A 23,904-nucleotide genomic window follows, 5' to 3' on the forward strand; every position below is an offset into this window, starting at 1 on the left:
AGTAACCTTTTCAATGGACAGCCCTTGTCACCCAGCAGCCATCCATCCAGCCTGACACTGAAGATCCTCGGCACCTGGGAGTGTCTCAGGATGTAAGTGTCATGGGAGCTGCCTGGGTACCTTGCACAGACTTGCAGAATCTGCATCCCATGGTCACATACTACCTGCACTAACATGGAGTGGAATCCCTTCCTGTTGACAAAGGCACCCAGCTGACCCGCAGGTGCCTTGATGGCCATGTGTGTGCAGTCGATGGCACCCTGGACGTGGGGGAACGCAGCAATCACTGCAAAGCCTTGGGCTCACTCAGCCTGGCTGGCCAGGAAATGAGGGAAAGTCAATACGCACCTGAACAGAGCTTCTGTCACCAGTTTGACGCAACTGTGGACAACTGATTGGGAGACTCCACACAGATCAGCCACTGACCCCTGGAAAGAGCTGGGGGCATAGAAGTTGAGGGCCACTGTAACCTTTAGAGCCACTGGCATGGGGTGTCCACCCACACAGTCGGAGCTGATGTCAGGCCCCATCATCTGACAAATGGAGGTCACTGCCTCTCTTGAGAGGCGGAGCCTCCTTCGGCACTGCACATCAGATGTATTGAGGAAGCTGCATTGCCGCCCGTAAACTCTGGCAGCAGGATAGTTGTGTCTTCTGTGGCCCCTTCCACCTTGGACTTCCTGCTGGCCCTGCGCCCCTTGTGCCTGCACCTCTCCTCCCATAGGTCACTCCCCTGGAAGCTGCATTGGGATACCTAGCCTTCTCTCCCTTCTGCCCCTCTCTCCCTCCTCAGAAGAGGTGCCTCCAGTGGAGATCACAATCCCCATTACCAGGGTAAGGGCAGGCTTTCTGATACCTGAAAAGGTCCACATGGCCTGAATCCTCCGGGGACCTAGCAGACAGCAATGAATCCTGAAATGAAGCCTGGAAATGCTTAAAAAATGAAGCCCCAAACAGAGATGAAGTTGCCAAGTACCAATGAGCAACCAGTTGCAAACTATCTCCAAAACTCCTCAATGCTCACACTGGCATTGCTGCTGACCCTTTTTATCCTGCCCGAGGTTTTGCAAATTCTCGGCTGCCTGTTTTGCCCGTGCAACCAGTGAAAAATCACACGGGTGATGTTTAATCGCCATCAGTTGGGTTGTCAAAGGCCTTAACTGGCCTCTTAATGGCGGGCGTGGCTCCAACTCCAACTCGTGCCCACTGATTGAAATATCGCGTAAGCGTGTGATGATGTCAGGACACTTGCCCGACATCATCCGTGCATCATTTATGCTCATTTAGGTCGGGCGCAAGCCCCCCCCATGAGAGAAAAATTCTGCCCCAGATCTAGAAATCACAGAGGCATGGATAAAGGTTTTACGCACAGTGATTTTTGATATGTGCAGAGGTTTGTGATGTAGAAATAAACAGTGTTGGTGTTTGGTTGAATGCAGTGTTGAAAACTTAACTTGGATTAAACTGATTGTGATCATTTTGATTCAGCCTGAACAAGTAGCTGGAGAGGGCGATGAATCAAGGCAAGGTTTACACAGCAACGTTCCTTCTAAGCTGCGTTGCCTTGCGATGACCCTGAAAGTCCCTTTGCAGGATATGCCCAAGGCAACCCCTTTAAATTACTACACCTGCATGGCTTCCCAAAACAATTTAAAGCGGCTATGCAGTTTAAATAAGTCATCTGTGCACTCTTAAAAATAGATATAAAATTGATACAGAGTTAAAATTCACAGAATTGATAAATTTTCTAGGGCTTAGCATATCCACTAAGCTTTCCCAATTTCCAAGAATAATTTTAATGGAATATTCACGTAGACCTGGACAAATGTCATGAACAACTGTATATACCATTTTTCCAGAGTTTCTGCTCACCTTCCAGCAAAGTTATGGCTTGTCTTTCGAAGAATCCTCTGCAAAATGATGGCTTAAGTGTTTTGCGAATTGGCTTAGCAATGGAAAATAGATGGTGTTCATAAATGCTCCTCACATGGAATTGATCTAGGACGTCTGCTGTTCACAATGTTTGTGAATGATATGGAACAGTGTGTCTCCACTAGTAATGTTGAAATTGCTGATGATGTGTAGTTCTGGACAGGTAGCGAATATGCGGATTACCTAACTGCTCCTGCTAACTACAGTGCAGAAGACCCCAAAGGAGCTGAACAAGAGCATGCTACAAAAATGCCAGAAGGCAGCCACAGATGGCCCCATGGTTTGGTAAAACCTCCCTCCAGGCCCCCCTTCAGGTTGTAAGGGCAAGGCAAGGAGGACCTCTTCCCATGGGGCACTAAGAGGATTCCACCCTGACTGACCAAGCAAGCCCAGTCGGAGATTGAAGAGAAGATCAGGAGATGTGGGATCACCGCCCAAGCATGAGTGCAGTGCTGAAAACAGGAAAATGACCTCCATCGCTCTTCCAAGATGGGTCCTCCATACCGATTTCCTCTTTGGGACTTGCATGTGGCAATCAGGTGAGGAGAGAGTGACCACCCAGTTGCAGGCAGCGGCATTTCCTGTCAGGGGCAAGGCTGCATCTCAACTAGAGAGAAACAGAATTACCTGGAAAAACTCAGCAGGTCTGGCAGCATCGGCGGAGAAGAAAAGAGTTGACGTTTCGAGTCCTCATGACCCTTCGACAGAACTTGCGTTCGAGTCCAAGAAAGAGTTGAAATATAAGCTGGTTTAAGGTGTGTGTGTGGGGGGCGGAGAGATAGAGAGACAAAGAGGTGGAGGGCGGGGTGGGGGGGTGTGATTGTAGGGACAAACAAGCAGTGATAGCCACTGCTCTTCAAGAAATGCCTACCTCCTTGAAGACGTTCTGTTCCTCTCTGCGACAAGATTTCCGGATCTCTCTGTTGCCTTGTTCACCTTCATTGCTTTCCATTTCTCTCCTAGTGTTTGACAAGGTGTTTACTAAAACCCGCTTTCACAGCCATATCTCCTTTCTCAGTGACTGTCTCCGTCTCTGACTTACCCCACGTGGATTTCAACTGAAATTCCACCCCTCATGTTTCGAACCCACCCAGGATTACAGGTATCTCCGGGACATAAAACGTTTCTCGGACTGCTGTTCCCGTCACATTCTGAAATCCACTCTCAGTGCCATGCGCCGCCATATGAACACACTCGACCTCTCCCTCCAGCAGCACCGCCGTACCCTTTTTCAAAGCTGCGCGTGCCCCCAGTTTCATTTTATCCTTCGGCTCATCCGACGCCTCAACAAGAAACTTTTTCTCTTTCTCTCAAGTGCTAAGGAACGCAAGCTCCAACAACTCATCGACACCAACACCCATCTAGGACCCTCCACCCCTGCCTGTCCCTCCGTCCCCACCCTTTCTTCCAGTCCCAACCCCAGCAGTGTATTCACTATACCCCCTGACTTTCCCCTCTCCAATGCTGAACGTTCAGTGCTCAGCAAAGGACTTAGTTTCATACCCTTACGCCCTCACCTCAATGAATTTCGGGCTCGGCATGATACTGAACTCTTCTTCCGCCGTCTTCGTCTCCGGGCTCACTTCTTTGGGCAGGAGTCCTCTCCCAGTTCAACGGATCCTTTTACCCATCTCCAATATTCTCCCTCCACCTGGACCCCTCCCTCTGGATTCTTACCTTCTCTCGATCTTTTCATTGAGAACTGTCGGCGCGACATTAGTCGTCTCAATTTCTCTGCTCCTCTCACCCATTCTAACCTGTCTCTCTCTGAACTTACTGCACTCCATTCTCTCAGGTCCAACCCTGACATTGTCATCAAACCCGCTGACAAGGGTGGTGCTGTTGTTGTCTGGCGCACTGACCTCTACCTCGCGGAGGCTGAGCGTCAACTCGCAGACACTTCCTCCTACCTCTCCCTGGACCATGACCCCACCACTGAACATCAAGCCATTGTTTCCAGGACTGTCACTGACCTCATCTCCTCTGGGGATCTCCCTCCCACAGCTTCCAACCTGATAGTCGCCCAACCTCGGACGGCCCGCTTCTATCTCCTACCCAAAATCCACAAACAGAACTGTCCCGGTAGACCGATCGTGTCAGCTTGCTCCTGCCCCACAGAACTCATTTCTCGTTATCTTGACTCCCTTCTCTCTCCCCTTGTCCAGTCCCTTCCCACCTACATCCGTGATTCCTCTGACACCTTACGTCACATCAACAATTTCCAGTTCCCTGGCCCCTACCGCTTCCTCTTCACCATGGACGTCCAATCCCTCTACACCTCCATCCCCCACCAGGATGGTCTGAGGGCCCTTAGCTTCTTCCTCGAACAGAGGCCCGAACAATCCCCATCCACCACTACTCTCCTCCCGTCTGGCTGAACTTGTTCTCACGCTGAACAATTTCTCCTTCAACTCCTCTCACTTCCTCCAAATAAAAGGTGTGGCTATGGGTACCCACATGGGCCCCAGCTATGCCTGTCTCTTTATGGGGTATGTGGAACATTCCTTGTTGCAGTCCTACTCCGGCCCCCTTCCACAACTCTTTCTCCGGTACATCGATGATTATTTAGGTGCCGCTTCATGCTCTCGTCAGGACTTGGAAAAATTTATTAATTTTGCTTCCAATCTCCACCCCTCCATCATTTTCACGTGGTCCATCTCTGACACTTCCCTTCCCTTCCTTGACCTCTCTGTCTCAATCTCTGGTGATAGACTGTCCACCAATATCCATTACAAACCCACCGACTCCCACAGCTATCTCGACTACAGCTCCTCACACCCCACTTCCTGTAAGGACTCCATCCCATTCTCTCAGTTCCTTCACCTCCGTCGCATCTGTTCCGATGATGCTACATTCAAAAACAGTTCCTCTGACATGTCCTCCTTCTTCCTTAACCGAGGTTTTCCACCCACGGTCGTTGACAGGGCCCTCAACCATGTCCGGCCCATCTCCCGCGCATCCGCACTCACTCCTTCTCCTCCCTCCCAGAAACATGATAGGGTCCCCCTTGTCCTCACTTATCACCCCACCAGCCTCCGCATTCAAAGGATCATCCTCCGCCATTTCCGCCAACTCCAGCATGATGCCACTACCAAACACATCTTCCCTTCACCCCCCTTATCGGCATTCCGTAGGGATCGCTCCCTCCGGGACACCCTGGTCCACTCCTCCATCACCCCCTACTCCTCAACTCCCTCCTATGGCACAACCCCATGCCCACGCAAAAGATGCAACACCTGCCCCTTCACTTCCTCTCTCCTCACCGTCCAAGGACCCAAACACTCCTTTCAAGTGAAGCAGCATTTCACTTGCATTTCCCCCAACTTAGTCTACTGCATTCGTTGCTCCCAATGTGGTCTCCTCTACATTGGAGAGACCAAACGTAAACTGGGCGACCGCTTTGCAGAACACCTGCGGTCTGTCCGCAAGAATGACCCAAACCTCCCTGTCGCTTGCCATTTTAACACTCCACCCTGCTCTCTTGCCCACATGTCTGTCCTTGGCTTGCTGCATTGTTCCAGTGAAGCCCAACGCAAACTGGAGGAACAACACCTCATCTTCCGACTAGGGACTTTACAGAATTCCGGACTGAATATTGAATTCAACAACTTTAGGTCGTGAGCTCCCTCCCCCATCCCCACCCCCTTTCTGTTTCCCCCTTCTTTTTTTTTCCAATAAATTATGAAGATTTTCCTTTTCCCACCTATTTCCATTATATAAAAAAAAACCCACTAGAGCTATACCTTGAGTGCCCTACCATCCATTCTTAATTAGCACATTCGTTTAGATAATATCACCAACTTTAACTTTAACACCTATGTGTTCTATTGTACTATTGTCGTTGACATCTTTTGATGATCTGCTTCTATCACTGCTTGTTTGTCCCTACAACCACACCAACCCCCTCCACCTCTCTGTCTCTCTATCTCTCCGCCCCCACACACACACACCTTAAACCAGCTTATATTTCAGCTCTTTCCTGGACTCGAACTCAAGTTCTGTCTAAGGGTCATGAGGACTCGAAACGTCAACTCTTTTCTTCTCCGCCGATGCTGCCAGACCTGCTGAGTTTTTCCAGGTAATTCTGTTTTTGTTTAGTGATAGATCACTGCTTGTTTGTCCCTACAATCACACCCCCCACCCCCCCCTCCACCTCTTTGTCTCTCTATCTCTCCGCCCCCCACACACACTCCTTAAACCAGCTTATATTTCAACTCTTTCTTGGACTCGAACGCAAGTTCTGTCGAAGTGTCATGAGGACTCAAAACGTCAACTCTTTTCTTCTCCGCCGATGCTGCCAGACCTGCTGAGTTTTTCCAGGTAATTCTGTTTTTGTTTTGGATTTCCAGCATCCGCAGTTTTTTTGTTTTTATCTCAACTAGAGAGGTCTGCTTCTCTTCCTTGACCCCCACCAGGTCCCTTGAAGACAGATATATGCAGGGCTAAGGGGCTGCCAGCAGCATTAAGTGTTGTGCTTGTCTTCAAGGGAAAACTAACAGTGCCCCTCTTTCTGCTTGCAGGAGAAACAGACACCTATAATAAAGAGAAGGCCAAGACTGGTAGAGGATTCCCACACTAGCGTACCCTGACCCCCGACTGAGGAGGAGACTGGAACTGGCTGAGTCTCATGGTGGTCGATCAATTGCTGATGGCAAGATAGGAGTGTCATCACAGGAGAGTGAGTAAATGAGTGCAGGGGCACAAGGGTGTTTATGGCCCACATGAAGCACATAAGTCATGTCCACCACTGGACACATGGAGCTCCACACCAGGCATGTTGGGATGAGGAGTTGGGGAGCCCTTAACCCTTCAATGTTTGTGTTCTCTTGTGCAGGTCTTGGTCATCTCACAGTGGACACAGCTGCAGGGACCGGGGACCAGTCGGCCAACTTTGAGGAGGAGGGGAAGGGATTCTCAGAGGGTGCAATGTCACATCATCCATCTGCCCCTCCAAGAGCGCAGGTATTCTCATGTCAGTGGGTATGTGCCTGCAAGTAGATTCAGGGTCACAAACTGGTGAGCACATCACAGATGCACCCAGGCAGCTGATGGAACTTATGACAGCTGAGGCCACTAGCAGTTGGAGGACTGTGGGAGGCCATGTTGAATCTCAGGCTGAAAATTTGCCTCTGCACCTACTGGAGCTTCAGCGAAAGGTAAGGAAACATCTGGTGCTGATTGCAGAGGCTCCTGGAACCCATGTGCGATGATGGAGGAGTCCATCCAGGCCATGAGTTCTGTCATATCTCAGGCATATGGGTGCATGGCGTTCTTCATAGAGAAGTTGCCAACCCTCATGTATAGCCCGCTCCAGAAAGCCACTCAGTGGATGTCAGGGATGCGCGCAAACCTGCACATCATCGCCTTGTCCATGAGCTTTATGTAGTAGTGACAAGGCAAGAGGGAAATGTGGGACCTAGGCCTCCACCAAGTGTTTGTCCTTCTCAGGTCAGCAAGGAGATGCAGGTGTGCCTCGTAAGAGACAAGGACCAGCTGCCTGCTGCATCTGGGATCTCCTCTTGGCGCTTTTGATGTGGACAGCAGCTCCTCAACCCCTCTGCTAGAGATAGTATCTCCAGTAGCTGCACTGACAGGGGAGGGTCCTGCAGCTGTGTAGGAGCCCATCAGCATGCCAGTGTTCTCCAAAACTCAGCTAGTCAGAGGACGGCCGCCATGGAGCAGCCCAATCAGCATCCTGTCTCCTCTTCGTAGAGGCAGACTTAAAAGTGTTAAGAAGAGCACCTAGCTGAACTTGGGGTCCATGGGTGTTTTGATTTTGTACATGTAAAGTCTTCATTATGTTGTCCAACTTAATAAATGTTTGACCCACTGCTGCTGTTCACCCTTTCCATTCTTGCTGCCTTGTTAGATTTCATCTACAGCTTTGCTCCCTCAATGGGCTGCTTGTGTTGAAGTAGGCCACATCTGGTCAGCTCCTCAGCTTTGCCAGTATGCACCATGCACCTGGGTGCTGGGCGATGGAGTGCGAAATGAAGGAGGCAATAGCAGGTGAGTCTTTATTGCACAGATTGTGAAAGGGCATTAGGGTCACAAGAACCAGATATATATGAGATTGTGCAAAGCCTCCCTTGCACATCTCAAATCCCCTTGCCTCTGGTGCAAGGGGTTCCTCATCCTGCACTGCCTGCTCAGCAGCCTCCCCTACATCTTCCTCATCAGATGAGGAGCAGCAATTGATCGTGTGCTCTTTATGCAAGACCTCTCCCCTCTGCAATGCTAGGTTGTGCAGAGCACAGCAGACCACCACGAGATGTGAGATCTCCACAGGGATGTACTGAAGGGCTCCACCGGAACACTTTAAGCACCTGAATCTCATCTTCAGCAGCCTTATGCTCTGCTCAGTGGGTGGTTGTTTGGTTGCACCCATGGCAGATATTGTGCCTCTCTTCAGCTACAGTACTTGGGTTCTTCACAGGCATGAGGAACCATGTCTTCAGAGGAACCATATCCCTGAGAAGTCATCCATGAAGGTGGGTGGGTGGCCAGAACAGCTCTGGCAGCTGGGACTACTTGAGTATGTAGGTGTCGTGGCTGCTTCCTGAGAACCATGCACACACCTGAGGGATTCCCTTTCGATGGTCTCAGATGGAATGAAAGTCCTCTCTGTTTATGAAGACTGCTGGTTGGTCCGTGGTAGTCTTATTGGCTACATGCATGCATTAGATAATACCCCTGCACCAGGGTTGATGGACCTCTCCACTTGAACAACTGGGTTAGTGTGGTAGTGCATGTAGTTGCCGGTCTCTTGAAAAGGGCTTTGGTCACCTCCTTAATGCACCAATGAGCCTCAGCTTGTGGGATCCCACAAATGTCCTCAGTGGATCCATGAAATGATCCAGAGACATAGAACTTGATAGCCACAATGATCCTCAGAGCCATCAGCATTGGGTGTCTCCATGTGTTCATTGCTAAGCTTGGTACATAAATTGATGACTGCCTTCCCGGAGAGCCTCAGTCTGCAGTGACACTGCTGTTCGAACATTTGCAGATAGTTGTGCCTTTTGGGAATAGGCCTTTCTTCATCTAGGGGCTGTTTACATTGGATTGCATAGGATGTCCAGCCCAACACCAAGCTGGTCTTTATGCTCCACTCGAATCTCCTCCCATCTTTCCTCATCTAAACTTATCAGTGTAACCCTCCAGTTCCATCTCTCTTATGTTTTTCTGTAGCTTTCCCTTAAATGCATCTATACTATTTGTTTCAATCACTCCCTGGTCACAACTTCCACATTCTCACCACTCTTTGGGTAAAAAAGTTTCTCCTGAATTCCCCATGGGATTTTTTGGTGTGTAGTTTTATAAATGGCTTCTAGTTGTGCCCTTCTCTGCAACAGGAAACATCCTCTCTATATCCTCTCTATTAAAACCTTTCTATTAGGGGACTCTCAGGCTTCTTTTCAAGTATAAGAGACCAGCCTCTCAATCCTTTTCTGATACGTATAGCCAGCATTTCTGGTATCATCCTTATTAATCTTCTCCTTTTAATTCTATCCCTGTAGAACTAAAGCCTAGTGCTTGGTTTGCGTTCTTTTATAGCGTTGACAACCTGCAGTCCAACTTTTAGTGTTGATGTGTTTGTTGTCTGAGATCCCTTTGTTTCTCTACCTCACTTCGAGATGCATTTTCAAGTAAGAAGTGACCTCCCTATTCTCCCTACCAAAATGTACCAAACATTTATTTGTGTTGAATTTCATTGCCATTTATTTGCTCATTCTGCAAGTTTATTAATGCCCTTCTGTAATTTCTTACGATTCTCCTCAGTTATCGACGATCTCTTCAAATTTGGTCTCATCCGCAAATCTAGGAATTGTATTTTAGATTCCAAAGTCCAAGCTGTTGATGTAAATTGTGAACAGCAGTGTTCCACTGCACTGATCATTGTGGAACAATACTTCCCACCTTCTGCCACTCTGAATAACTACCCTTTATTCCCAATCTCTGCTTTGTCTTCAAACCAGCTAGCAATCCATTCTGTTACTTATCCCCCGACTCTCCATTTTCATACTTTAATCACTGGTCTATTATGGGGCACCTTGTCAAAGGCATTTTGAAACTCCAGATAAATTACATCTACTACATTACTGTTGTCTACTCTCTTTGTTACAACCTCAAAAAATGAAGTTTGGTCATGGTTTGAAAACCATGTTGACTTTTCATTGTTATATTTTTCATTTTTAGATGTTCTTCTATTCTCTCCTTTGGTTAGATTCTATTGCTTTTCCTACCACAGCTGTTAAGCTGACTGGTCTACAATTCCCTGGGCACATTCTTTCCACTCTGTTAAATATAGTTATCACATTATCTATCCTTCAGTCTTCCAGCACCACACCTTTTTCTAACAAATTATTAAATATGTTTAGTAATGCGTCTGTTATCTCTTCTATATTCTTTTTAAATATGTGGACGTGATCCTTTCTCCTTTTTGAATTTGATTAGTTTACATCCCCTTTTTTAATATAAATACACTTATCTCATTGCTCATCTCATTCTTCCATGTCATGTTTACCTGTTCTATCTCCCTGGTAATACTGAAGCAAAATAATTATTTAATACTTCTGTCATCACTGTATCATTAGCTGCCATATTATCCTGACCCTCCGATATTGGTCCTATTTCCATCATAAACTTCCTTTTCTATTGATGTGCCTGTGAAATAATTTACTTTTTTACATTTCTTGATAATTTACTTTAATTGTTCTGCTTTGCCTTTCTAAATTTTTTTTCTTTCCTAATGCCTTCTCATAATGTACTTCTCTGCTGTCTGTATTTAATGTATGCCTCTTTCCTTAACCCTCAGTTGCTCCCTTAAATCTTTATTCTTCCATGGAATCTCACCAGTGTATAGTTTGTTCTTTTAGCAAAATATGTTTCTCCTGCACTCTGTTGAACACAGTTTTAAATATTGTTGTTCGATATCATTGTTTGCCAATATTGCTGCTCATTTTAATTTCCCAAGTCATATCCTCAGCCCCTGAAAATCAGCTTCTCTCAGGCATGCCCACCTGGAGGCTGGCCATCTTGCTGCTCCTGACATTCCTGCTGTGTCTCCGCCAGTGCCTGGACCTCCCTCCCTCTGCACTGTGCCTCCACTTCAGGGTTGTGGTCACAATGACTATGTGAATTAATCCATGGCAGGTGGATTCTCTCCGGGTCCTGTGGGTTCTCTCCAACCCACCTCACCCAACACTTTGCCCTGTATAGTATTTTGAGAACAAATGTCCCTGCCCCTCTGTGACCCTTGCAGCATTCCCCCTTCATCAATATTGGCACCTTTACATGCCTTCTGTTGTCTGTCAATGCCCTCCACTCCCCACCCTCTCTTCCACCGCATGTTGGCTCTCCAGGTGACTGGCTGGCAGAGGCAGCACTGAGCTCTACCACCTTGCTGCCTCGTTTAACCAAGTGGGACTATGAAGCTCTGTTGTTTCCATGATAAAATTGTAAAAGCACAGTAAAATTCAGGTTATCTGCTATTTTTAAGTGCCTTAATTGAGGTTGTAAGAGGTTCTCTCTCCATGCCTGATGTAAAATTTGGACCTTTGGCCAAACGCCACAGAAAATGTCAAAGTTTGCCAATGACAGGAAATCCAAAGTATGGTAAACAGGAGGAGGATAGTAACAGATTTCAAGAGGATATAGCCAGACTGGTTAAATAGACAGTTTCATGGTAAATGAAATTTAACATAGACCGGTGTGAAATGATAGTTTGGTAGCAAGAAAGAGGAGAGGCAAAATGAGCTAAATGATACAGTTTAAAGGGGATGCAGGAACAGAGAGCTCTGGAGTGCATTGCACAAATCTTTGAAGGTGACAGAACAATTGAGATGGTTGTTAAAAAAGCAAATAGGATCTTTGCTGAGGCATAGAGTGCAACAGTAGGACATTATGCTAAATAAATACTGGTTAGGCCTAATCTATAAAATTGCGACCAGTTCTGGGCACCACACTGTTGGATGGATGTCAACATCACAGAGAAGTGCAGGAGAGAGGCACTAGCTGATACCAAGAATGATGGACTTCAGTTATGTGGAAGGAGGAGCTTTTCTCCTTAGAACTGGGAGGTTAAGAGGAGATTTGACCATGAATGGTTTGATAAGGAGGAAGTATTTCTAGTGGCAGAAAGGTTGATAAACAGAAGGCACATATTTAAGGTGATTAGTAAAAGAATTAGAGGAGACAAGAGGAATCTTTTTTTAACAGAGTGAGTTTTTGTGATCTGGAAAGTACTGCCTGAAGGGTAGCAAAAGCAAATGCATTGGTAACTTTTAAAAGGGAATTAGGTAAATATTTAAAGAACGCCAATCTTCAAGGCTGTTGGAATGATGCTCTCAATAGTGGGTGAGTGTGGCTAGTTTGATCGTTCAACCAATAAGCCAGTACAAGGGTGATGAGCCAAATGGTTGTATCATTCTATGATTACTTGATATGATATTGCTATGCATTGCTGTTTGATTTCAAGTAACATATTATTCTTATTTGCATTTAGTATTTCTACTGATCCTGGCATTGACAGAAGAACTAGTATCCACTGCACAAGAATTGCCTCCTAATTCAAGTTCTCAAAATCATCTAATAGAGTTAACTTCTGTAAGCACGGCACTTCCCAAACCTAGTGCTAATCCCAAGATAATGGATTATACGAACTGGCATAGGACCTCAGATACAGATGGAAATATCTTGAAATATCTTCAGATAGCCCATGACATCAAGCTAATGGATACCAGCTTAATTGAACCCACACCTACCATCATCCAGTTACCACCGTCCATCTCACCTCAGGATATTGCCCATAATTATCACAGAACAATGGAGGTCTCTGTTTCCATGCACAATCAAAGTACTTTGTATTCAGAGCCAACACCTTTAAAGGAGAGAGTGTCTCCACTTCATAAAAATGAGTTAGTGGAGCCAGTACAACTTCATGGAAATGTGATACTGCATTCTTCATTTACTACCAGAATATACCATGATTTCGAGACAATCCCTTCATCTGTTAACCATCAATCTGAGCTGGTTTCAAGAACCTCTGAAATCCATAACATCACTCTGCTGAAATTTTCAAATGTTGCAGTTACACTGCACGAGAGTGACAATCTGCACGACCTTAAGAGTCTCTGGCAAGCTGAGGGATCAAGCAATACAGAAGAAAAGATTTCACAGTCATTACTATTTCCTGCCTTGCCAACCAATCTGATAATTAGTTCCATCTCACAGGTCACATCTATTTTTGATAGCTTGTCATTAAAATCAGAGCCAGGTCTAAACCTGGATTTGTCTATCATAACAACGAGTGACTATCCCCCATATATAGATAGACTCAAGGATTTATTGAAAGTTGGTGATCAAAACCTGTCAGCCATGTTTGAATCTTACATTTCAACCTCCATGATAACATTCAGCACGATGGAAAGTGATTCTTTTTCTAATGGCATTCTGTCAACTATGTCTGCACCTGAGATCTCTTCAACCTTCTCTGAATCTGACACAACAGCAGCAGGAAGCTTCCTGAACAGAGTAGTCCCTGCAGGAACTAGGGATCCTGAAATACCCAGAAACATTTCCCATGTAGCTGAAGTAGATAAGCCTCAACAAAAAGCAACTATCTGCCTCAGCAAAATTGACATAGCCTGGATTATTCTGGCTGTCAGTGTGTCTGTTTCATCATGCTGTAAGTAAGGAATTTAATTTCACGATTATATGGGTGTAGATAGATGAATAGTTTAGATATCCAGACTACATGCGACTACAATAATGATCAGCAATTCAACAAACACCAGTGTCCAGTGAAACTGAAAAAAACTCAAAAACCTTTGTACATTGAGGAGCTTCTAGGACATCTTACACTGAAATCAGTGTAGAAAGGCTAATTTATAATGAGTTTCATACCACGTCAGTTTAATAACTGAGACCATTACTTCAGGTTTAATCTAAGCATGTCCAGAAAAAGGGCCATAATAGGGAGGATATTTTTATCTGATAAAGTCTGACTGTGATGTCTCTAATTCTGATTCAGATATGAGGGAGTGATAATGATACAGAATGGTCTGAAATTGAATAAATTCTGCATTTATCAGAGCATGATTGGGCTGAGAAAGGTATTGTCAGTGTGAAACTACATACATTGTACAAGTTGTGGTCAAAAATCATAAATTAACACATGACCACAAGCTCAAAGTATTTGCATATTGAGTATTTACTGTCCTTACTTTCACAGACACTGCAGTAAAGCAAAACATCTGATTGGTGTTCTTCAGGCAGAAATATATCCAACTAATAGGATAATGTCTGCAGGGGAGTCTTGTACCACATCTGACTCAGACAACTTCTGTAAGATTGTTTTCTGGTGTCAACGAGTGCATCGTTAAAAAAAACCTATTTTCCGGCAATGTAATTAGGATTATAGGAACAGTAACATGGGTATAGGAGTAGGACATTTAATTCCCCAAGCCTGTTTTGCCATTTCTTGAGATCATAGCTGATCTGTGTGTAACTCCATATGGGCCTTTGGCCCATACCATGTAATGCTATTGGATAACAATAATCTATGTACCTCAAATCTAAACTTTATTTGATCTAGGATCAATTGCTGTTGCAGAAGAGAGTTCTAACGTTCTATCACCCTTTCTGCTTAGAACTGTTTCTTAATTTCACTTCTGAAAAGTCTGGCTCTAATTTTTAGACTATACCTGCTAGTCCTAGCCTCTCCATCCAGCGGAAATGGTTTCTCCCTATCTGTTTCACTTAATATCTTGAAAACTTTGATCAAATCACTCCTCAACCTTCTAAATTTTAGAGAGTATACCCCTACTTTATATAATCTCTCCTGGTAATTTATCTCTTGGAGCCCAGGCATCATTCTGGTAAATCTATGCTGCACTCACTCCAAGGTGAAAATCATTGGCTATCCCTCGATTCGAGAGTGATGTCTACTGAGTGTTGCGAGTTTCTGCCATGGATTTTCATGTGATTGAACAGGCCAGCTCTGGACCCACAGATCTTTGGGCACGTGGGGCAAGGGAGTCAGATCTAACATGCAGGATTTTTTCCTTTGCTTCCTTTTTCCGCCGCTGCTGTGGCTAGTCATTAAGGTGTTTGGACTCAAAGACTGATTGATACAGATTGATGGACAAGTTGTTGCCATTATGAACGATTGGTAACAAGCTCTTCCCAGTCACTATGGTCAAAGCCGGCATGCATCAAGGAGATTCTTAGAGTACCTTTGAAGTGTTTTCTTTGTTCTCCCCTGGAACATTAGGTTAGCATCATTTGATTTGGTCAGTGGCTGGGCAGATGGTTTTTGGCCATCTGAAGAGGATTTTGTAGGAATTTTGCCTGAATTCTTGCAGCCACCTCCACAAGCAGGACACTAGCATTAGGTCGATGGCCCTCCCATTGAATCCAGAGGATGCAGCGAAGGCAGTTCTGAGTGCTGCTTGGGTTCACAGAGTGTGAAGCCAGGAGCTTGGTGAGTGAGGGGATCTTAAAAGTTAATCTCTCTCTAAAGTCTAGTTTTTCTTAACTTTTAGTTAATTTTTAAATGTAATTGTTTAACTTAAGAGGTAAGTTAAGTTTCTTCCAGTCTTAAACAGGGATATACAAGCTCTCTGAGAGCAACTGTAACTATTTAATTAGATAGCTAGCTTAAACTGGTTTCTGCGGTTTAGCAGTGCTGACTCATCATTGTTTTTCAGAGAGTATAAATAGAGGGATCTCTGCGTGTTACTTGAGTGCACAGAATGTGAAGCTGGGAGTTTGGTGAATGATGGAGTTTAGAGAAAGGGGGAACTATAAATTAATGAAGAAAAATAAATTTCATTAGCACAAAGATGGCAGGACAGGTGATGTGATGGCTGCAGCAAGTAGGAGCTCCTAGATGCTACTGTAATCCATGGCAACCACATGAGTAGTGTCTGTGGTTGAGGAGTCATTGAATTGGAGGCCAAGCTGTAGACATACAATGCACCAGGAAGGGGATAAGTTACTTGGACACTTTGTTCCAGAAGGCAGTCACACCCCTTAGGTTAGTATCATCTGATTTGGTCAGTGGCACCATGGTACAGGAAATCATTCAAGAGGGGAATTAAAGGAATGTCGTGGTAGTAGCAGCCAGTATAGCCAGGGGGATAGACATTGTTTTGTGCAGCCAAGAGCGAGAATCCAGAAGGCTGTGTTGCCTGCTTGTTGCCAGGGCTCAGGTATTTGCTCAGGGCTGGAAAGGAACTTTCAATGGGAAGGGGAGGATCCAGTTGTTGTGGCCCATTATAGGTACCAGTGACGTAGGTAAGACTAGAAAGAGGCTCTGCATAGGGAGTAAGAGGAGCTAGGCACTAAATTGAAAAACAGAATGTTCGTTGGATTATTACCTGAGCCATATGCAAATTGGCATAGGGTAAATAAGATTAGAGAGATAAATGCGTGACTCAAAGAATGGTGTGGGAGAAGTGGATTCCAATTCATGGGACACTGGCACCAGTATTGGGGAAGATGGGAGCTGTACTATTGGGATGGATTTCACCTGGACCCTGCTGGGACCAATGTTCTAATGAGTCACGTAACTAGGGAAGTAGAGAGGGCTTTAAATTAAATAGAGAGGGAAGGAATCATGCGAGGGAAGATTGAGTAAATTAAAAGGAAATGACAAGGCAATAGATCAAGGTAGCAATAAAGGTAATAATAATGGGAGGGCAGGAAGGGACTGTGGTTGAAAACTTAAGAGTGTGCCAGCAGATAGAGCCAGAGTTTACAAAAGCAGTAAAACAAAATACTAAATTAAAGGCTCTGTATCTGAATGCCCACAGCATTCTCAATAAAACAGATGAATCGTTGTCATCTGTTATGATCCCAGCTTATGTTGATATTGGACAAGTCAGCTCCCAGAATGAAACCTGGCTTAATAGGCCCTAACTTTTTTTTAAGAAACCATGGAGGGCAGTTATTGATCACGTTCACAGGAGTCTGCCAGTCTACTTTTAACATAAACAATTGTTTACTAAAGAAGAAAAATGAATTAATATTACACTAAACAGAAACATTGGAAAGATTTCAGTAAATGATTCAAATCACACTTCCTTCACCCTTTAAAGATACATACAAATTCATAAAGATTCACAATTTACAATATCTGTCATGCTCTCTAATATTCAGGGTAAGTATGCAGTACATGTGAATTAATAGGTGAACTGTGAACAGACACATCGCACCCCAAAATGAGTGACATGTGCCACCAAAACAGACTCCATGGATTTCTCATCAACCCCCCTTGTATCGTGAGCCAACCGCCAGTGGCCTTGAAACTCTGTCTTTCTCATGAAGTCTTCCAATTTCCATGCTCGAAGAACTCGCTTTGGAGTTCTCTCCCAAATGTCACTTCCAGAGTTTCACTCTCTTCTCCTGATGTTCCTTTCCCCTGGATCCCTGTGTACACTCAAGCTTCACCTTTCAACCACGCTTCCAGATATTCAGCCTTGCCAAGCAGAACACCACTCCTCCAAAAGCCTGCAAGAGTCACCAACATTTGGCCTCCTCCATGGATCTTCTAAGCTTCTTCTGAAGCAAGCCTGCTTCACTTCAAGCCTGATGAGCTGTCATTCAGAAATGAAACCTTGCACAAAATGAAGTCACGAGCCGCAGTCAAGGGCCTCTCCTCTGATGACAGTGATTATTCCGTCCCAAAGTAATAACCCATCTCAGTGATGCCTGCACCTTTGTGCTAACTGTATTTACTGCAAGAATGTCGTGCTCTAGTGTTGTTGTAGGTGTAAAGCTGAAGGGGACAGGTGATTGAGCATGCAAAAAGATCAAGTACTTTTGAAGTCCATGTTCCCACTGTATTCCAGGAAGATCTGCATAAGATGAGACTCTATAAAGAGCCTGAGTGCGATGACCTCTGCCAGACTGGTGCCTGATGCTCCCAGTTGCTATCTTGTGCTCTCAGGAGAGTACCTACTGCATCTTGCCTGCCTTGTCTAGCCAGACCAATGGCCTCATTGCCTGCATCCTGGGCTTTGAGGGCCTCACCACCGTCCTCCCCTTCCACTTCCTCCTCATTCAGCTTCTCCACCTTCTCATCATCCAGGACTCCCCCTTTTGCATTGCAGGTTGTGCAGTGCGCAACAAGCCATGATGATGCGTGACACCCTCTCGGGGTATACTGCAGTGCTCCACTAGATCTGTCAAGCACTGGAACCTCATTTTCAGGATCCCAATAGTCTGCTCACCAATGTGTTGGTAACGGTATGAGCCTCTTTGTACCTTCTCACCTGAAGTCTGAGGTCACTGCATGGGCATCGTCAGCCATGTCCTCTGTGGATAGTCCTTGTCCCTAAAGAGCCAGCCCTGCAGCTCTGTGGACCCTAGAAGATGTCACGGATCTGAGACCTGCTGAGGACGTGGATGCTCCCTGGATATTGTGCACAGACCTGCATGATCCGTTTGTTATGTTCACAGACCAGCTGAACATTGAACGAATGGAAACTCTTGCGGCTCACATATTGGACTGCTTGTTGACAGAGAGATCTTAGAGCCACGTGAGTGGAATTGATGGCACCCTGCACCTGTGGGAAACAATAAATCCCAGCACCCTTGCTTCCTGGCTCACCTGATCTTGGTTGAAATTGACAAAGTTGTGTACCCTGGCAAAGATAGCATCTGACACTCCTGGATATATTTGTAGGTGGAGGCCTGAGAGATCCCACACAAGCCACCAGTGGAGCCCTGGAAGGAGCCACTGCCATAGAAATTGAAGTGCAACTGTTACTTTCAATGCCACTGGCAGTGGATGTCTTCCAAATCCCCAAGGCGCCAAATCCTGCAGAAGGTGGCATTTGTGAGTAACCAGTTCCCTTGACAATTACAATCTTTGGCAACACTGGTTCTCGCTCATCTGCAGGTATGACAAGTGCCATCTATATATCCTGGGTCTAGCATGGCACTTGCGAATGACAGCCCTCTGCGCATCTTCCTCTACGTGCAAAGGAGGCCCTATTGCCCTTTATCTTGAGGGTTCTGCTCCTCCCTTTGCCGAGCCAGGTGCCTCCTCCACATTCTTCTCCTCCTTATAACCTGCCTATAAGCCATGAGGTAGACATCAAATCACTAGGCTCCATGTTCCTGATGGTCTTCTCACTGCAGTATCAGAGACAGTATCAATGAGAGCAGCATATGCCTCCTAAGGACATCCCCTGGTTAAGTCTTGAGCTCCGGCTCATCTGAAGGCCCCTTCCTGCATGCCAGAGAGTGCTGGCTACCACTTGGGTGGCCAGTGCTTAGTTCGCTTGATGCCTGACCAAGAGTCCACCCACCTCTGCCCCACACCACATGACTGAGTGGCGACAGCTTCGGCCACTCAGCTGCATCCTGTGCTCTCAGCTCAGGCGCAGGTATTATCTGAACCTGCACTCCAAGACTGTGCAGTTAGCTTGGACCATGAAGGTTACTGCTCAAAGCCTAAATAACTATAAAACAAGGGGTTCTGAGCATCCCCGTCAATGACTGTCCCATGCCCAACTCTAGCAAGGAATCCTCTATCTTGCCCAGGCACTCAACTGCAGCCCAATAAAACTCAGATTATTTTGCAGTCTGTGCCGGAGGGGTTAAAAGCTCAGGAACCATCAGTGACACCATCAGGCTGGTTCAGACGGTACTTTCTCCCAGCCCAAAGCTAACAGCTCCCAACTCAACAATTCAGAAAGCTCCAGCTGCTACTTCAACAGCTCAAATAGCTATCTCTCCAGCTCAACAGTAACTCTAAAATGCCTTTTTTCCACTTTCCATCTCTGGTTCCATTGTTTTCCCACCTCTGAAACTCAATCCCTTCCAAATATAAGATTTTTCATGTTTCCATCTTGTCTTTGCTTTCAGGTCAATAAAATACAATATCCCCACTACTGTTAACCTATCGAAGTCCTGCAAGATGCAAACGTGTTTCTTGATATCCTTCATTCCCCTTTGATATTCAAACTCTCAACTTATCTGAAAATGCAAATGTTAGATCTAACCTATTTACTTGTACCTCAATCTAACACTTCTATCACTTAAATAAAAACAGAAAATGCTGAGAAAACGCAGCAAGTCTGACAGCATCTGTGGAGAAAGAAACAGAGTTAATATTTCAAGTTAGCATGACTTCTTCAGACCTTATCATTTTCTTGTTTTAAACCTTCCCACACAACCTGGCTGTTATTAACCTGAAGCTTAATTACATCTCTCACTCTCTGTCACACACACACACACACACACACACACACACACACACATACACACACACACAGGCTTTTCCACAGGATAACACAATGCTGCTCCAAAACAGAAAAAACATCAATTTCTCACAGCCAGCTTGATTGATCCTAAGTATTATTTTTTGTTTAGCTACATGGAGAGTGGCTATAGAACAGTCACAGGAGTCAGCTGATGAATTTTTAACAAAAGAATACAACATTTATTAAACAAGCAAAGATGAGTTGTATTACAATACTCTTTCACCCACATCTATACTTTTACAGATTTCTAAGGATAGGACAGGTTACAAAAGATATTTTATACTCTAATGTTCACAGTAAGTACACAATCTATGTAAACCAATAGACAGCCTGTGGTAAAGCACAATGCACTCTGAAACCAAGTGACAGATGCCACCCCAAGCAGCTATGGATTCCTCATCAACTCCCCCCAGATAATTATCACACCGTGAGCCAACTGATCTCACTAAAGTCTGTCTTTCACATGAGGGTCTCCAATCTCAACTCTCAAAAAACCCGCTTTGGAATCTTCTCCTAAATGATGCTTTCTCTGACGTCTTCCGCAAGAGTCCACCTCCAGGGTTTCGAACTCTCTTTCATTCAAGCTTCCTTCTATGCACTCTCTCTCAAATGCTCAGCCATGCCAACAGAACACCACTGCTTTATATGCCCATAGTAAAGAGTTACAAACCTTCAGCTGCCTTCTTGGATCTTCTTCATTCTTGCAAGCGTATATTGCTTTAAATTTGTGTCCTGCAGCTTTTCCCTTTAAGCTTGGAGCCTTTCTCTGCTCCTCAATCTTAACTTCACTTAACAGGACCTTTTCCAGATTCCTGTTTGTTCCCTTTGACGAGAATGTCTTCTCAGGACCCCTCTTCTTCTGTTCTATGGGGAAACCTGCTTCCTGCAGCTCCGTCCTGGCCAGTTTCTCCTGGCAGCTGGTTTCAACATTAGTTTGGGAGATGCTGCCTGTCTCTCTTCCATACTGCTGCTGGCAACTCATTTCAACTTTAAAGCGCACTGGCCAGCTGAACTCAAAATGCTTTCAGTTTTCCTGTCTGTGGGGTAGAGTGGGCACACTCTCTGGATCCCTGTTGCTAGGCAACAGCATGTTTTTTTTCTACCTTGTTTGTTTTCATTCCTCTTCAAGAGTCGTAAAATCTCATTAGAATGCAGGCACCTTTTAAGTTGAAACTAAAACTTAGGTTTTCCCCTTTCTTAACACACCAATACAGAAACACCTATTGAACTTCATTCCTATCACCCACAAATATGAATATAATTTACTTAAGCTATCTCTAATTTCTAACAAGAGAAATTAATGGGAAATAAAGTAGATAAATCCCTTGGACCTGATGATCAACATCCCAGAGTGTTGAAAGAGGTGGCTGTAGAGATAGTAGATGTATTGGTGGTCATCTTTCAAAATTCTATAGACTGGTGCCTGCGGATTGGAAGGTGGCAAATATAACCCCGTTATTTCAGAAAGGAAGGATATAGGAATTTGGGAACTACAAACCTGTTAGCCTGAAAAGATGGTGGTGAGCTGCCTTCTTGAACTGCTGCAGTCCATGTGGTATAGGTACACCCACAGTGCTGTTAGGGAGAGAGTTCCAGGATTTTGACCCAGTGACAGTGAAGGAATAACGATATATTTCCAAGACAGGATGGTGAGGGCCTTGGTTGGGGAACTTCCCTTGTCCTTCTAGATGGTAGTGGTCGATGGTTTGGAAGGTGCTGCCTGAGGAGCCTTGATGAGTTCCTGCAGTATGTCTTGCATATGGTACACACTGCTGCTACTGTGCATCAGTGGTGGAGGGAGTGAATGTTTGTGGATTTGGTGCCAATCAAGCAGGCTGGTTTGTCCTGGATGGTGTCAAGTTTCTTGAATATTTTTGGAGCTGCTCTCATCCAGGTAAGTGGACAGTATTCCATCATACTTCTGACTCGTGTTTTGTAGATGGTGGGCCGGCTTTTGGGGAGTCAAGATGTGAGTTACTTGCCACAGGATTCTTAGCCTCTGACCTGCTCTTGTAGCCACAGTATTTATATGGCTAGTCCAGTTCAGTTTCTGGTCAATGATAACCTCCAGGATGTTGATAGTGGGGATACAGAAATTGTAATGCAATTTAATGTCAAGGGGCAATGGTTAGATTCTCTCTTGTTGGAGATGGTCGTTGCCCGGCACTTGTGTGGCGTGAGCTTCACTTGCCGCTTCTCAGCCCAAGCCTGAATGTTGTCTAGGCCTTGCTGCATTTGGGCATGGACTGCTTCAGAGGAGTTGCAAATGGCATGAAAGATTGTGCAATCATCAGCAAACATCCCCACTACTGACCTTATGATGGGAGGAAGGCCACTGATGAGACAGCTGAAGATGTTTGGGCTGAGAACAGTAACCTGAGGAACTCCTGCAGTGATGTCTTGGAACTGAAATGATTGACCTCCAACAACCACAGCCACCTTCCTTTGTGCTAGGTATGACTCCAACCAGTGGAGAGTTTTCCCCCTGATTCCCATTGACTGTAGTTTTGCTACGGCTCCTTGATGCCACAAGCGGTCAAATGTTGCTTTGATGTCAAGGGCAGTCACTCTCAACTCACCTTGAGAGCTCAGTTCTTTTGTCCATGTTTGAACCAAGGCTGGAATGAGGTCAGGAGCTGGGTTATCCTGGCAGAACCCAAGCTGTGCGTCGGTGAGCAAGTTATTGCTAAGCAAGTGCTGCTTGATAGCACTGTAGATGATCCCTTCCATCACTTGTTGGAGTTTTTTGAGGATGTAACTAGCAAAGTAGATAAGGGGGAACCAGTGGATGTGGTATATTTGGATTTTCAGAGAGCTTTTCATAAGGTCCCACGCAATAGGTTAGTGAGAAAAATTAGAGCACATAGGATTGGAATATACTGGCATGGATTGAGAACTGGTTAATGGATAGAAAACAGAGAGTAAGAATAAATGGGTCATTTTCAGGTTGGCAGACTGTAACTTGTGGGGTAATGCAAGGATAGCTGCAATATCAATGATTTGGGGTGGGAATAAAATTTAATATTTCTATGTTTGAAGATGACACAAAACTAGGTAGAAATGTGAGTTGTAAGGAGGATGCAAAGACACTTCAAGTGAGTGGGCAAAAAAATGGCAGATGGAATATAATCTGGAGAAATGTGAAGTTATCCACTTTGGTAGGAGAAACGGAAATACGGAGTATTTCTTAAATGGTGAGAAGCTGGGAAGTATTGAATTTCAAAGGGACTTGGGTGTCCTTGTTCATGAGTCACTGAAAGCTAACATGCAGGTACAGCAAACAATTAAAAGGGCAAATGGTATGTTGGCCTATACTACATGGGGTTTTGAGTGTAGGAGTAAAGATGACTTACTGCAATTATATAGAACCTTGGTGAGACTGCACCTGGAGTATTGTGTGCAGTTTTGGTCTCCTTACCTCAGGAAAGACATACTTGCCATAGAGAGAGTGCAACAAAGGTCCACCAAACTAATTCCTGGGATGGAGGGATTGTCCTATGAGGAAATATTAAGTAGACTGGACCTTTATTCTCAGGAGTTTGGAAGAATGAGAGGTGATCTCATTCAAACGTACAAGATTCTTACAGGGCGCGACAGGGTAGGTGCAGGAAGGATGTTTCCCCTGGCTGGGAGGTGGTCTAGAATCAGGGGACATAGTCTCAGGACTAAGGGGCAGGCTGTTTAAGACTGAGGT

General features: G+C 45.2%; 1 protein-coding gene across 4 annotated transcripts in view; it reads left to right on the forward strand.

Annotated features, from left to right (window-relative positions):
* tmem108 (transmembrane protein 108) overlaps positions 1–23,904 on the forward strand; it is a 246,489-nt gene that overhangs the window by 148,994 nt on the left and 73,591 nt on the right. For all 4 annotated transcript variants that reach the window (XM_041184566.1, XM_041184568.1, XM_041184569.1 and 1 more), the window contains 4 exons: positions 6,453–6,610; positions 6,767–6,894; positions 7,802–7,941; positions 12,440–13,621. In XM_041184566.1, the coding sequence (XP_041040500.1) occupies positions 7,884–7,941; positions 12,440–13,621 (1,240 nt within the window). In that variant the 5' untranslated portion in view covers positions 6,453–6,610; positions 6,767–6,894; positions 7,802–7,883. The remainder of the gene's footprint in view (positions 1–6,452; positions 6,611–6,766; positions 6,895–7,801; positions 7,942–12,439; positions 13,622–23,904) is intronic.

The sequence above is a fragment of the Carcharodon carcharias genome, chromosome 3 (genome assembly GCF_017639515.1).
Source record: "Carcharodon carcharias isolate sCarCar2 chromosome 3, sCarCar2.pri, whole genome shotgun sequence".
Lineage (NCBI taxonomy): Eukaryota > Metazoa > Chordata > Chondrichthyes > Lamniformes > Lamnidae > Carcharodon > Carcharodon carcharias.